The following is a 15,227-nucleotide window of genomic DNA, read 5'->3' on the forward strand; positions in this document are numbered from 1 at the left end:
CCGCCAGTTACTTCTCGGCCCCACAGCTATGCCCGCCCACCCAGACGGAGGGAAGGCGCGGACCGTTTCCCATCGTGCTCTGCGGGAGGGCTCACCCTACTTCACCTCTTTCCTAGCAGCCTCCGGCCGGGGAGACTACAACTCCCAGCGTCCTCCGAGAGGCAGCGGCGGCGCTGACGACTCCCGGGCCCCGCCCCCTATACCCTCCCCGCCCGCCAAAGTCTGCGCGCGAATTCCGTGGCGCGAATTGAGGGCTGCAGTCGGGCAACTAGTGGTTCCGGGTGTGACGCGCAGGACAGCGGCGCGCGGGGTCGGCGAGAGGCAGGTGAGGCTGCCGACGCGGGGCTGGGAAACTTGGGGTGGTGCGCGCCTGTCGTACGCTCCGGGCCCGCGGCTCCGCCGGGTCGGTCGGCTGCGGGGGAGCGGGCGTGGGGTACGCTCAGGCGGCCGAGAGCGCGGCGAGGAAGGGAGAGCGCCGGCAGCAGGTCGCTGCAGGGCATTGGTGCGGGGGGGGCGGTGTCGGCCGGAGAGAGAGGGCCAGGTAGAGTGTAGAGAGGGCCGGAGTCTGTAGGACTTGGAGGGGTTTGAATAGAGGCCTGGGAGGCGGGGCTACCGCGGGGGCGTGGTCACCGTAGCTCGAGGGGCGGGGCCCGGGGGGAAGACCCCGTGGGCGGAGCCATTGGAAATTGGGTGGTCGGGGAGACTGGCCCTCCTGAAAAGGGGTGGGGCCAAGTTTGCTAGTGGGCGGGGCCAGACTCTAGGAGGTGTGGCCGGGAAAGGGTTCATGGAGGGGGAGAAGTGGGGTGGGTTTTAGACCGTGTCGGGGAAGGATCCAGCTGGACAGAGGTGGGACAGAGAGAGGTCAGAGGTCTGGTCCAGGTTTATGCCTTTGGAAATGTGGGGAGCCTTTTGTATAGGGAGATGTTTGGCTTTTGGATGCCTGATGACGGGGGCGGAGCCGAGGTAGGGTTGGACCACACTGTTGGAAAGCCAAGGCCTGGGATGGGAGGGGGCCTTGGAGAGAGTAACTCAAAGGTCTGGGTTTATTGTTCTCCTAAAGGGTGGAGGGAGGGCCAGAGGAGCTTGGGGAGCGGAGAGAGAAGGATATTGATGTCCTTAGGTGAGGGGGAGGCTTGAAAGGTAAGGTAAGGCAAGGGGTGGGGCGGGATGCACTTGGCTGGGAGAAGAGATGAGCAATTAGAAAGGGAGGCTGGCATCTGAAAGCCGAAGGGAATCATTGAGGAGAGACGGCGGGACATGGGATTAAGAACACATCGCTTCTAGTTCTCCAAACCCATTTCATCCTGTTTGAATCTCTGACCTGTTAGCCTCAGGGAGGCATGAGGAAAGGCCAGTGGAGTCTAAGTAAAACCTCCTCATTTCATCTTATCTTAGGGTCCCTAGGAGCTTGTTAAGCCTGCAGATCCCCCTTCTATTCCCAGCGCTTCTGATTCACTAGGCCTGGGAGTGGGCTAGAATATTTTACATGTAATCCCAGGTGGTTCTTAGAACTGGCTCTCTGTGTTTCTGGTATCCACCATAGGCTGGCTGTGTGGCCCTGTCGCTTTCCTTCCCCTGTCCCAACTTCCTCATTGCCTTTTGGGGGATGCTGAGCTTTTCTGAGCTTCGGGGGATGAGAGTAGCATACTTAGGGGAATGGTGTAAAATATTTCCCATGGGTGGATGTTGGTCAGGGGAACAGACAGGTTAGGAAATGTGAGCTTTTATTAACAAGAAGAAAAAGACAAGCCTTTTGATCCTCAAGCTGTTTAAAGACCCTTTGGAGGTGTCTGGGTGGCTCAAATGGTTGGACATCTGCCTTTGGCTCAGGTCTTGATCTCCGGGTCCTGGGATCGAGCCCCATGTCAGGCTCTCAGCTCACTGGGGAGTCTGCTCCTCCCTCTCCCGCTGCCTTTCCCCCTGCTTGTGCTCTTTCTCTCTCTCTCAAATGAATAAATCATAAAAAAAAAAAAAAAAAAGTAAAGACCCTTTGATATCATGCTCCTTGTCACATGGCCTGCAGGTTTTGAAAGATCCTGCTTATGAACCCTAAACTCGTTAGCAATGATGTTTTTGTTATCCTGATTTAAAAAAAAAAAAAAAAAGATTTATTTATTTATTTGGAACAGGGGAGGAACAGAGGGGGAAGGGGAGAGAGAGTCCCAAGCAGGCTCCACACCCAGTGGGGAGCCCGACACGGGGCTCGATCTCACGACCCTGAGATCATGACCTGAGCCAAAACCAAGAGTTGGAAGCTCGACCAACTTTGCCCCCCAGGCACCCCTGTTACCCTGATTTTTAAATAAAGGCATACGTATGGGCCAATGCATTCAATACCAGGCACCGTTTTAAGTCCTGTGGCCATATCACTGAACAAAATGAACAAAATCCTTATATTTATGGAACTGCTCATTTTAGCCGCGCACTGCTAAACAGAGTCGCAGCTAGCCCCACATAGGGACTTACATTTAAGCTCATTAGAAACAGATGAAAATCTCGGCTCCCCTGTGGCACTAGCTGCATTTCAAATGCTTGAAGCCACATATGGATAGAGTGACCTCCTTGGACTCCACAGGTACAGAAGGTCTCGATCACACAGAAAATTGTGTTAGAAGCTACTCTAGAGAGTGACACAAATTCTAATTTGGCAGGTCTTGTTGTGCTAACTGCAGGGAAGGAAGAGAGTGAGGGTTAGCTCAGCCGGCTGGGCGTGGGGGCGGCCCAGACTGCGCTCTGAGCAGTGGGATGCTGAGCAGTGGGAGGCAGCGCCCTTGGGATTCATGGGTCAGTGAATTTGGGGTTTGAGAAAAGAGGTGAATCAGGTCAATCAACAATCCAAGGGTTTTTGGTTTTGCGTTTTAAAAGATTTTATTTATTTATTTGAGAGAGAGCATACAAGTAGGGGGAGGTAAAGGGAGAATCAGACACCCCACTGAGCAGGGAGCCGGACGCAAGAGTCGATCCCAGGACCCTGAGATCATGACCTGAGCTGAAGGCAGATGCTTAACCAACTAAGCCACCCAGGCACTCAGTTTTTTGTCTTTTAAATAAAAAAAAATAAATATAAAAAAAAATAAGTGAACTTACTCTTTTCATTGTACAGTTCTGTCCATTTTGAAATGTGTAGAATTGTGTGAACACCATCGCCATCAAGATACTGCAGTTTCATCACTCCAAAAAGTGATTCTCGGGCTTCCCTTCACTAGGTACACCTGCAGCCATCCGTCCCTCTGCCTCCCTGCAGTGCACCCGACCACTCCTTTTTATTGCTGTGGGAGTGTAAATTAGTTTAGTTCATCCTAAAGTGGGATACTGTTCGGCAAGTAAAAGCATTGTATGCTGTACCATAGTTGGTTCATCCATTCCCCATGGGAAGACATTTGGATCATTTTTGGTGACGATAAACGGGTCCACGGCTATAAACATTGGCTTACAGGGGTTTGTGTACACATAAGAGTTCTCTGGGGAACGCCCTCGGAATGGGGGTGCTGGGTCATATGGTAAGCGTATGCTTCACCGTCCGAGAAACTGCCAGGCTTCTCCAGAAGTGCCCATACCATGTTGAATTCCCACCAGAAAAGTGTGAGACTTCCCATTGTTCCCATCCTCACCAGCTCCCAATATTGTCGTATTTTCTTTTGTTTTATTTTTAATAGTTAAATAGGCATGAAGTAGAGTCCAGGGTTTTTGACCAGAGCAATTGGATGATAGAAGCTACCAATGCAGAGATGGGAGAAGTAATAGTGTGTGTGTGTGTGTGTGTGTGTGTGTGTGTGAGAGAGAGAGAGAGAGAGAAAGAGAGAGAGAGACAGAAAACTGGACTTTGGTTTTGGTCCCAATGAGCTGGAATGTTGGTCAGACATCTAGATGTCTGAAAGCCAGCAGGATGCTGGCCAGAAAGCCATCAGGATGTGCCCTTGAGTTTAAGGGCTAGCGACAGCCAGAGTGACACGGTTGGGGGCCCTGACAGAGTACATTGAAGCCATCGGATTGGATAAGATCTTAAAGGGGGCAGATATAAACGGGACAGAGAGGGGGCTAAAGATTGGGCCTGGGGGCATAGCAACAGTTAGAAAGGGGTGCCTGCTGGCTCAGTGGGTTAAGCTTCTGTCTTCAGGTGAGGTCATGATCCCAGAGTCCTGGGATCGAGCCCCACATTGGACTTCTGCTCAGCAGGGAGTCTGCTTCTCCCTCCGCTCCTCACCCGGCTCATGCTCTCTCTCTCTAATAAATAAAATCTTAAAAAAAAAGTCTTTAAAATAATAATAAAAAAGAATGTTAGCTGCCATCTTAGCTCTCTGTCGCTACTGTACCAGCTCCCCCGCTTTGCCCCTTACAAGCTCTGTGATTCCAAGTATCTTTCTGTGCCTGTCTTCTCGATGGCGACATGGGGAGAAAAATGAAAGATGTTTGCTTGGATTGTTGGGAGGTCTTGGTTAACATGATCGTTTTACACTGGGTGTCTCAGTAGCCTCAAGATCTAAGGGCCACCTACCACCCCTTCAGTCCCAATACAGGGGGACCCCTGCCCTCATCACCCTCAAGAATTGGTAGTGTTTGGAGTGCCTGGGTGGCTTAGTTGGTTAAGTGGATTAAGTGAGTTAAGCCTCTGCTTCTGCTCAGGTCACGATCTCAGGGTCCTGGGATCGATCCCCACATCAGGCTCTCTGCTCAGCGGGGAGCCTGCTTCCCCCCCTCTCTCTGTCTGCCTCTCTGCCTACTTGTGATCTCTCTCTCTGTGTCAAATAAATAAATAAAAATCTTTAAAAAAAAAAAAAAAAGAATTGGTAGTGGTTAAGGACATGGACTTGGGAGCTGGACACCTGTCTTCAGATCCTGGCTTCACAACCCATTAGGCTGTGTGGCCTTGAGCAAATCACTTGATCTCTGCTTCCTTTGCCTCCTTCATAAAATCAGGATAATAACGAATTGTAGATTTTGTGGGAATTAATTCATATAAAACCTGGTTCCTAGGAAGCACCCCAGTTAATAAAGTTGGTGTTTTTTTTTTTACAGAAAAAATATTAAGTGAAAAAAAAATATCCAGGTTTTACATAGATTCTGTTGAAATTTCAAAGGCAGTTATGGAGGATGTCTGAAGTCTGGGAAATAACTTTTGGAGGAGATGGGAGGAAATAAGCCTGGCCTCCTAGCTCTGGAGCTCCCAGTCTGATTGAAAAGATGAACTGTGACGTCATCAGGAGGTCACAGCGTGGCACAATATGTGTGAGAAGTACTAGTTAACTGCCCCAGGAGGTCAGGAAATGGAGTTTATTCTAGCAGGTGCCCAGGGGAGGCTTCTAGACATCAATCCAGTGCTCAGATCTAGATAGGAGGGGACTGGCTCCTGGGGGTCAGGAGGGCACTCCCCAGAGGGATCCTGGAGGAAGGGGGTAGGAGGTTGGATCATAAAATTTGAACTGTGGGTCTGGATTTACTGTTTGTTTTAATTGAATGGATAGGAAATATGCAGGGTTTAAAATAAAATCGGGATAGAGCTATGCAGTGACTAGTCTCGTTCACACCCCTACTCCCAGCCACCTAATGTGCCCCCCCACCACTTCTATTGGCTTCCTGATTATCCTTCCAGAGTTTTTGTTTTGCAAACAAATCAGGACCAAAGAATAGATTGGTCTCTATTTTCTCCTGTCTTATGAAATCAGTAGCTTATTATGTCCGCTGTTCTGCCTCCTTTTTTTATTTATTATTACTGTTTAAAATGTGACTTAAAATACCTAGAACGTCTTTCTGTAGCAGGACATACATAGAGAATGTCTTCATTCTACCTTTTTTTTTTTTTTTTTACTTTTTATTTTGAAAGGATTACATAGACTTACCGGAAGTTATAAAAATAGTACACACCTATTTTCCCCAGTGGTGACATCTTACATAACCGTAGTCCAGTATCAAAACCAGGAAGCTGGGCCCTAAGCTAGACCACAGAGCTGGTTAAGCTGTGTGTGTGTGTGCACACACGCATGCACGGTTGAACCCATGTATAGATCTGTGTAACCATCACCTCAGTCGGGATACGGAACAGTTCTGTCCCCACAAAGGCTCTAGCTGTGCTGCCCCATTATAGCTGACCCCCCCCATCTTTTGTCCCTAAGCTCTGATTACCCCCGATCTCTTCTTCATCCTAAGTTTTGTCATTTGGAAAACGTTCCATAAATGGAATCGTACAGTACGTAACTCTCTGAGATCTGTGTGATGTTTTTGCTCCTCATTTCTGGTAAGAACATCCCTTAGAAACTGCTCAGCAGCTGGTCTGTATACACCAGTGGGTATAATTTAATGGACTGCCATGTTTCAGAGTTATTTGAGGATATTATGTAATCACCTAAAAACAGTTTTTTATTGATCTTTTTTTTTTTAACAAGATTTATTTATTTTTACAGAGAGACAGTGTGTGTGCGTGCGCACACAAGCGGGGGAGCAGTGGCAGAGAGAGAAGGAGAAGCAGGTTCCCCACTGAGCGGGGCTCCATCCCGGGACCCTGGGATCTTGACCTGAGCCAAAGGCAGACGCTTAACCAACTGAGCCACCCAGGTGCCCCAGTTTTTTGCTGATCTTAAAACTTAACTTCTCCCCCAAAAAACCTCAAACAAAACTGGAAAAAAAAATACCTGTAGGCCTTCATTGTGCCTTCCTATTAGATGAGAAGCAGGCTTCATATGATCAGGGAGGCTTCTTATCTTGCTCTGACTTGGGACTTTCTCTTCACTCATAAATCTCGGCAGCAAATCAGTTTGGTCATGAAAATGGGAGGTTTTTTTCTTTTTTTTTTTTTTTTTTTTTTTAAGATTTTATTTATTTGACAGAGATCATAGGTAGGCAGAGAGGCAGGCAGAGAGACAGGGGAAGCAGGCTCCCCGTTAAGCAGAGAGCCCGATGCGAGGCTCGATCCCAGGACCCTGGGATCATGACCTGAGCCGAAGGCAGAGGCTTAACCCACTGAGCCACCCAGGTGCCCCCAAAATGGGAGTTTCTTGTCAGTGAGGAAACTCATGTTTCTGATTTTATGGATTTTTTTTTTCTTTCTGAAAGAAGGAGGGTTACGTGTTTTGATCTGTGCTCAACCAGTAGTCTCACCAAGGATCTGGATTTCTGTTTCAGGAGCAGCGGCTGGAGAAGAGGAGGAGGAGAGGGGAAGGGAGAATTCTGGCCCATCATGCAGCGAAGTATCAGGTGAGAACCCACCCACGCCCCCGCCCCACCGTCTCACAAGCGCTGAGATCTCTGTTTCTCTGTTTCTGTGCCTTTTCTTGGAAGAACACAAGTTAGTCTGCAAATCGGAATTTCCGGAAGCCGAGCAGTGCAGAACATGGGCCTGGAATCGGGAGGATGGGTGGTACAACCAGAGTTTTTTAGCTGAAGGTTCAGAAACACTGACCTAGTGGTTCACAGTCAGTGTTTGACCCCCTCTGCCCAGGGGACAGCCAGCTGGGTCTGGAGATGTTCTTAGTTGTCACAACTAGGGGGAGAAGGGGCCTTGTGATGGGCTGGGCGTAGTTGCTGCTGACACCCCCCACAACGAAGAATGATCTGGCCTGAAACATCAGTGGTGTCCAGAGTGGGAAAGCCTGTCTTACAAGCCGGCTTCAGGAAAACCAGACAGGGACTTACATGGCTTGTGTAGTTGAAACCTTCCAGAATTAATGACCTCGGGGTTCGGAATTTGAGAGGGTGTTCAGATAGGATGGTGGGGGGGCTGGATTCTAGACCGGACACCGACACCCCCTCTTTGCCCCAGCTGAGACCTGGGAGGTCACAGATCACAGGCTGCGTTTTTCTCATGTGATGACGAGTCTGGGCATAGTCTGTCCTGGGCTTATGGTGCCCTTCCATGGCTTTTGTGCCCCTGGCTGGGCTGGGCTGGGCTTGATCAGTTGATTGACTGACTGACTACTAGTTATGTGTTAATTTTGGACCGGTTTTAAACATACAGAAAAGTTGTAGCAATAATAGGGCCCATTCTTGGAAACTGGCACCCGGCTTCCACCGTTGACGTCTCGTGGCCTACTGGTCACAGTGAGGGACCAGCATTGTTGCGTTCCTGTTAACCACACTCCACACTTTATTCCGACCTCCCCAGTGTACCTTCTAATGCTGCTCTCTGTTCCCAGGACCCAGCTCGGAGTACTGTGTTATGTTTAGTTATCGTGCCCCCTCGGTTCCCTCTGGTGGTTCCGGGTGACAGTTTCTCGGACTCTGTTTGTCAGGATACCTGCAGACGGTCCCCCAATGTGTCTGATGTTGTTCTCATAACTAGAGGGGGCTCAAGGCAGCGAAGCAAGGTAGCCTCTCATCCCCTCATAGTAGGGATGCAGAACATCCCCGGGTCAGGAGAGTGTGGGTGAGGCCTCTCCACCTTACCCTTCTGTGGTCCCTCGTCAGTGCTCAGTTCTCTGGAAGCCAGCACTCGGGCTGGCCAGTCTCAAGCGGAGGGACAATACCTTGCCTTAATGATTTTTTCCAGCGCACTTCACACCTCCTGACCTTTTCTGTTTAGTTATTTAACAGCTGCCTCTTCTACGGAGTCAACCCCTTGAGGGTGGGGACTTGCTCTCTTTGTCTCCACTGACTCCCCAGTGCAGAGAGGCTTTGGCACATCGGAAGCACTTACCTGATTCTTCATGCAGTTACCGTTCCCATTTTCCCCTCCTTCTGTGCTCCTCCAGGTCATTTTTCTACCCCAAGAATGAGGGCAAAGTGAAAAAGCCAGAGAAGGAGACCTCCAACAGCGTCAGAGAGACGGAGCCGCCTCCAAAGTGCGTAATGGGACGAGGACATGGTGAATTTGTTCCTTCGTAAGTCAGGACTCCCTTGGCTCTAAGCGTGTCAAACCCAGCTCAGAATGTCTGGGAGTCCTCAAGGGAATTTTTTGACTTCAGTAATTGGGACATCGAAAGGCATAGATCCGGCTTCAGGCACAGCTGCATCCAGGGCCTCCGCCTTGTCAAAGCGAGTTGGCAAGTCCAAGTTCCGGGAGTAAGACAACTGTGGGCAGGCATTCAGGAGCAAGGTGCATGCATCAGTCCTATCCCTTCCATTGTCTCGGTCAGGACCCATCACAAGGCTGTTCCCACCTCCAGGGGAGGCTGGGAAGGACAGTCTCAAGCTGTGGATGGACGATTAAGAATGTATGCTAAGGTGTCTACGGCCATACCACCCTGAACGCGCCCGATCTCGTCTGATCTCGGAAGCTAAGCAGGGTCGGGCCTGGTTAGTACTTGGATGGGAGAATGTATGCTTAGGAGCACCTAGAAAAAGCTCATGGGATGCTTGAATGAGAAGGAAAGGAATGGGACCTAATGGAAGGGCTGGAACATTCAGGAAGGACCCCCTCTTTGCCTGCCAGAGCACCCCCATTTTCCCACCTTCCAGGATGGCACTGAAGGAGCGGAATGGAGAGGTGCCTGAGAGCGATTCTCCAGTGAAGAGGCCGGGGCGGAAGGTGGCCCGGGTCCTGGGCAGTGAAGGGGAGGAGGAGGACGAGGCCCTCACGCCCTCCAAAGGCCAGGTAGGTCCCCACAAGCCTGCCCACCGTGACTGGAAGAAGCCATCGTTCCCAGCAGCCTCTGACGCGGAGTGTAGGCCAGCTGCTCAGTTGCTCATGCCCCAGGTGGTGGACGAGTTGAGCGGCCGTGCCCTGGAGCAGAGGGACGGCCTGGTCTGCGCAGTTCTGCTCCACCTGTGCCCCGTGGCCTGGGGCAGGCTCTGGCCCTCGGTCTTCAGCCGCCTCACCTGTACCATATGCCCCCCGGAAGCACCTACCGTTCGGGGTGACTCTGAGCAGGAAGAGTCCACCTATGGATCTGAGAACAATGCATGAGCCAGAATTAGGGCTCAGAGACCCATCCCGTCTCTCCTATTGTCAGAGGGCTTTTCACCTTTTCCAGAGACCTTGGCTTGCTTCCTTCTTTTGCTCCAAAGTCGCCCAGTGGGCAACCGATTGGTGACCTTAATTCTCTCTGCAGCCTTAATTGCCCTTTGCCATGTAACCAAATATATTCACGGGTTCCAGGGACAAGAAGGGGCCATCTTTAGGAGGTTGGACTTTTCCCCGTGGCCGCTAGGGATGTGTGGAAGAGTTTTGAGCAGGAGAGGGACAGAGGTGGCTTTGGGTCCTGAGCCTTCCCAACATCCTTTTGGGGCCTCCACCCATCAGGGTGCAAATAGAGAGAAACCACATGAGTGATTTGAGCAGAGAGAGTTTAAGACAAAGAATTACCAACTAGGTATGCAGTTCTCAAGCAGGTCACTGCAGGAGCGTAAGAGAACTGGAAGGCATCATGGAGGTGGCAGCTGTGGGGGGCAGCTGCCACCCTGGGAGCTGTGGACCTGGCAGTGAGACCTTCAGATGCCAGCTGGCGCCCGCTGGGCTCTCTGAGCTTATAGGTGGTGCCTGAGGGCCTGGTTAGATCTTTGTGACAGGCGCTGGGTGGCAAGTGACAGCATCCATGGGGCATCACGTCTTGGGCCCCGTGAGTGTTGGACATGCTGTAAATCGGATCTGCCTGTCGCAGGCCCCTCTCGTGCCTTGTTGTGGTGCTGCCTGCCCTGGAGCTTTCTGCCAGAACAGGAAAGGGGTTTGCAGAGTCCCAGCCTCATGAGGGGGAGTGGACGGGGTAGGCATGAAGCTGCGAGACTGTCACTTAATAACGGGCAGAGGGCCCTGTAAGATGAGTTAGGGATTGAAACTAACATACAAATAACGGGCTTAAACAAGGTAGGAATTTATTTCTCCTTCTAATGAGCACAAAAAGTCCAGGATTAGCATGGCAGTCTCTCAGCGTCAGAGACGCAGGCTGCTTCTGTACCATTATTTTTATCCTAGATTCCCTTGTCCAAGCAAATGTCCATTTTTGGCTAGTGAGAAGAGCGAGGCATTCCATGGGAAGTGTACACCCTTATCCCTTGTATTGCACTGTGTAGAAGGCTCCTGGCCACGCCTAGCTGCAAGGGAGGCTGGGAAGTGTGGTTCTCGGGCTTCCAGCCATGCCTAGCTGCAAGGGAGGCCGGGAAGTGTGGCTCTTAGATTCTGGCCTGCACCTAGCTGCAGGGGAGGCAGTGAAATGTGGTTTTTAGTTGGGCCATTATATGTTTAGCTAAAAATCAAAAGTTCTGTTACTTTAGAAAAAAAGAGAGTTGTTATTGTTGTCCTTGATGGGGACATCTGGCGCCATGAAATTTCACAGGAGGGTAAGGAGGCTAAGGCCCAGGTTAAGAGAAGAGGAGCCCTGAACGAGGACAGGGAACTCTCTACCCCCAACTGGAAAAGGACAAGGAGGTAGCTACTCTTTCCTCTCCTCACTCAAGAATTGCTTTTTCTTGCTTTCCAGAAGCCTGCCCCGGGCTCTCCACAAGTCTCCCCTCCCAGCCCTGTCACATTGCCCGAGAGCAGCCCTCCCCTCTCCAGCACCTCTCCTGTGGACATCTCCCCAGCAGGGATCCCGAAGCGACGGACGGGTGAGGACACACAGGCCCCTGCCCCCTTCCCTTGCCTGTCTTTGTCCCTGCAAGGATTTCTGCACCAGGCAGCCAGCCTCGTGACAGCTCCAATCTTAGTGCTGTGGTTTAGAGCGTGGCTTCGTCATCCACTGGCTGTGTGACCCTGGGTAAATGACTTACCTTCTTAGAAATCAAAGCAAAGCTTCATTACTTTATCTGTAAAACAAGGATGATAACAATGACAGCATTTCTCATGCAGAGATTAAGAGGAAATATGCGGAAACTACTTGGACCTGGGCCCGGCCCATAGCGAGTGCTCAGGATGTGTTGGTTATTGTGACCACGGGTACGGCCGTGAGGGAGGCAGCACGGCTCGCTCTGGGAGCACAGTGAAGAGGGAGACTTGCAGAAGAGAGATTCGCCCAGCTGAGCCCTGAAGGACAAGGAAGGGTTAACGGCAGAAGGAAGTAGACATTGAGAAGGCCCTTCAGGGCACTGATGGCTTGGTGTGTTGGTGCTTAGCACAGCAGGTTGGGGACCCCCAGTGGGGACACTAGAGAAGGTCCATGGAAAGCCAGCCTGAGGAATGGCACCTCTGTCCCCCGGGGGATCCCCCTGAGGGATCGGGAGTGTTTTGAACGGGGTGGGGAGGCACCGGTGAGAGACCTCACGTGATGCTCGGTGACAGGTGTGGGAGGTGCGGCCGAGGGACCCAATGTTCAGTGCTGCAGCATTTTCGTTAAGTTTAAGTGTGCAAGCGGATGCCGGATTGAGTCAGCGAGGACTCTCAGGCACGTTTAGAAGGACTTGGGTGCATAAATCTTCTTCGGCTTTAAATTCTGTGAAATCCAAACACAGATCCGCTGTCTTTGAGAAAAACTTAGCGCCCAGTTGAGATGTGCTGACGGCACCTTGGGCTTCGAAGACAGCACGGAAAAGAGAGCGTTCGTTATTTTAACATTGAAAACGCAACACGTTGGAGTTAATAGTGTTTTTGGATACATTGGGTTATATAAACTGTGTTATTAAAACAAAGCGTATCTGGATTTTTTTCTTTTCTCAGTATAACTCCTGGCAAGTTTAAGATCAGGTCTGTGGCTCACCGTCTATTTCCATGGGGTGGTGCTAGTATGAGAAACAACACACCTGAGGGCGCCCGGAAGGCGCTGTCAGAAGAGCTCACAGCTTTTGATCTCGGGGTTGTGAGTTCGAGCCCCACGTTGGGTAGAGAGATTACTTAAAATTTTAAAAAATATATATACATAACACAGCTGAAACTAAGAGATAGTATGTGAATTACACTTGCATAAAAAACTTAAAATAAGTTTTTTGGGATTACAAAAAAGAAGAAAAGGAGTCTCAAGGGGTAATGGGGCTTGGCACTGTAGGAGCACAGAGTGGATAACACCTGAGCCGAGCCATGGAAGGTGGGGTAGTGTTGACCGGGCTGAGGCAGGGCTGGTGGGGGAGCCGGGCAGCCATGGGCAGCCCGCAGAGCTGAGCCACGTGGCACTCGGGGTGGCACACGCTGGCCTCTTTCTGGGGGATCGAGTACAGTTTGGGGAGCAGGGTGAGTTTGAGGACAGTGTGTGGTGGGGCTGGCCCCCAGAGGGCCTCGCGCACTAGGCCAGGAGCCTAGGTTTCGTCCTGGGGCTAGTGGGGTGCCACAGGAGGGCTGCAGAATAGGGGGAGGGGCTCATCATGAAATAGCTGAGTGGCTCAGGGCGTGCCAGAAGCTCAGGGCTGACCCTGAGGTTGCTCCTGGGGGCAGGGGGTGTCAGGGAATTCTTTTAAGAGGAAAGGACTTCTGCACTCTGGTGTGGAGGGCCCCCAAACAGCAAGTGCCAGGGCCCAGAGTTGTGTTTGGGAACAGCAGGACTTCACCCATGCTGGGAATGCAGGATTGTCAGGTGTGGGAAGTTAGAAAGTCAGCTGGAGAGAGGTGAGGTCGCACAGCAGCAAAAGACTTGCTTCTGGAATGGGGGGGGGTGGGATGGGGAAACGTGGCCAGCTTTCTGAGTAAGGGGGGACAGTGCCAGCAGCAGCTGATAGTAGACCCCTCTGTGACCGTGCAAGGGAGCTACCAGGTCCAGGAGGCCAGGGGCAAGGGGACCGGTGACAATAAAAAAGCCGTAGCCTCAGTGAGTTCCTCACCATGCGTGAGCACCTTGCTTAGAGGCCTCTAGAAGTACCCTCTGGAGCTCCAAAACAAGTCTTCAGACACACGGCGTGTCTTTGGGGGGTGCAGAGAGCACGATGGTGAGTGATTCGGGGAAGGGGACACGGACAGCAGAAGACGGATGTTCAGGGCAGCTACTGTGTTTATGTGCCAGGTCCCATCCGTCACGAGCAAGGGCCCCTGTCAGGCCCTGTTGCTTCCCTACTGCATGTGGACTTCTGAGGCTCTGGAAGAGCCATCAGAGACACACGCTGATGGCAGATCCCAGGGGTGCTGATGAGGCCCTAAGGGCAGCTGCTTGAGTCGGCTCGGTGTTGGGCCGAACATGTCCTAGCATCACTTACACTTGGGGATTGTTTCCATTCTGTGCACTTGGGAGATGGAGGCACAGAGATTAAGTAACCTGCTCAGGGTCACACAGCCAGGAAGCAGCAGAGCTTGAAGGATGAAGTGTGCCTGGGGCAGAAGGGGAGAGGGTCCTGCAGCCTTCTCAGGGAGCCCCATCATAGTGGCCTGAGCTCATTGGGACGGGGTTGGGGAGTAGATGGGCCCACAAGGTCAATCATGCTGAGCCCTTTGTCTTCCCAGCTCGGAAGCAGCTTCCTAAGCGGACAATCCAAGATGTCCTGGAGGAGCAGGCCAAGGACGAGAACAGAGAGGCCAAGAGGAAGAAGGAGGAAGAAGGTGAGGCCCCAGGAGGAGGGAGAGCGCGAGAGCGAGAGAGTTGGAAGGTGCTTGGTGGGGAATCTGGAAGGGTGGGGGCCTCTCCCAGAGGCCAGGCTGTGAGGATCCCCGGTCTGATGTCTGTGTCCCTGAATCCGGATGTGTCCGTCAGAAGCCCACACGCCGACACAGGCATTTGGGTTATGAGAGCGTTTTGAAATGCAATCATTTGGGCCACTTTAATTTAGGATTCATTCATAGGCAGTTTCCCATTTTTACCCTGTTTTTCTGTTTGTGTTGATGGAGAATGTTTTCCTCTCCACGACTTCTTTGTTCTTAGAAACGTGACCAGGAGGCAGAGATCCCCAGTCTTGCAACAGCACCCTTAGTGTCTAAGTAAATTGATGATGGCCCCTTCGGGCCAGCACCTCAACGGTGCCATTTATTAAGTAGCTATGTCCGGACAACTGTTGATGTTCTAGAAACTTGGGCATTTGATAAAAAGGCACTTGTCCAGTGAAAGGAAAGTACTCTTCTTTGTTTCATCCTTAATCACAGTGAGTTTCTAACTGAGGATGTGTCCTGCTCTCCGCACAATTGCCCAAACTTTGGAATCCCCCGTTCCCCGTTCACACTGGTTTTTGTGCAGCCACGGGAAGGAAGCCCAGCCTTGTGGACAGGTGAGGGCAGGAGCTGCAAGGCTGTGGGGGCTAAGGACGCTGAAATCTGGAAGACCTCGAGCTAGTAGTTCCCGCCGTCACCAGCAGGTGTCCCCAGTGTCCCCTGGAACAGGAAACAACCACTGGTCCCGTGGGGCCCGTGTGCAGCCTTGACTTACGCCAGTGTTTGTTTACTAAAAGCCCGTCGCTAGGCTCCCCGTCTTTTAGTCCGTATCCACCGTTGCTGTGAATTGTGCATTTTTAGCCAGCGT

The 15,227-nt window shown here is 51.5% G+C and overlaps 1 protein-coding gene across 2 annotated transcripts in view; it reads left to right on the forward strand.

The window, feature by feature from the left end:
* Positions 1-94: 94 nt before the first annotated feature.
* Positions 95-15,227, forward strand: part of LIG1 (DNA ligase 1) — a 37,116-nt gene continuing 21,983 nt past the window's right edge. Inside the window, exons 1-7 of one of the 2 annotated variants that reach the window (XM_059153518.1) lie at positions 95-325; positions 6,399-6,549; positions 7,117-7,188; positions 8,682-8,771; positions 9,388-9,523; positions 11,346-11,472; positions 14,222-14,317. In XM_059153518.1, the coding sequence (XP_059009501.1) occupies positions 7,172-7,188; positions 8,682-8,771; positions 9,388-9,523; positions 11,346-11,472; positions 14,222-14,317 (466 nt within the window). In that variant the 5' untranslated portion in view covers positions 95-325; positions 6,399-6,549; positions 7,117-7,171. The remainder of the gene's footprint in view (positions 326-6,398; positions 6,550-7,116; positions 7,189-8,681; positions 8,772-9,387; positions 9,524-11,345; positions 11,473-14,221; positions 14,318-15,227) is intronic. The other variant, XM_059153517.1, reaches the window with a different exon arrangement.

This window comes from Mustela lutreola, chromosome 16 (genome assembly GCF_030435805.1).
Source record: "Mustela lutreola isolate mMusLut2 chromosome 16, mMusLut2.pri, whole genome shotgun sequence".
Lineage (NCBI taxonomy): Eukaryota > Metazoa > Chordata > Mammalia > Carnivora > Mustelidae > Mustela > Mustela lutreola.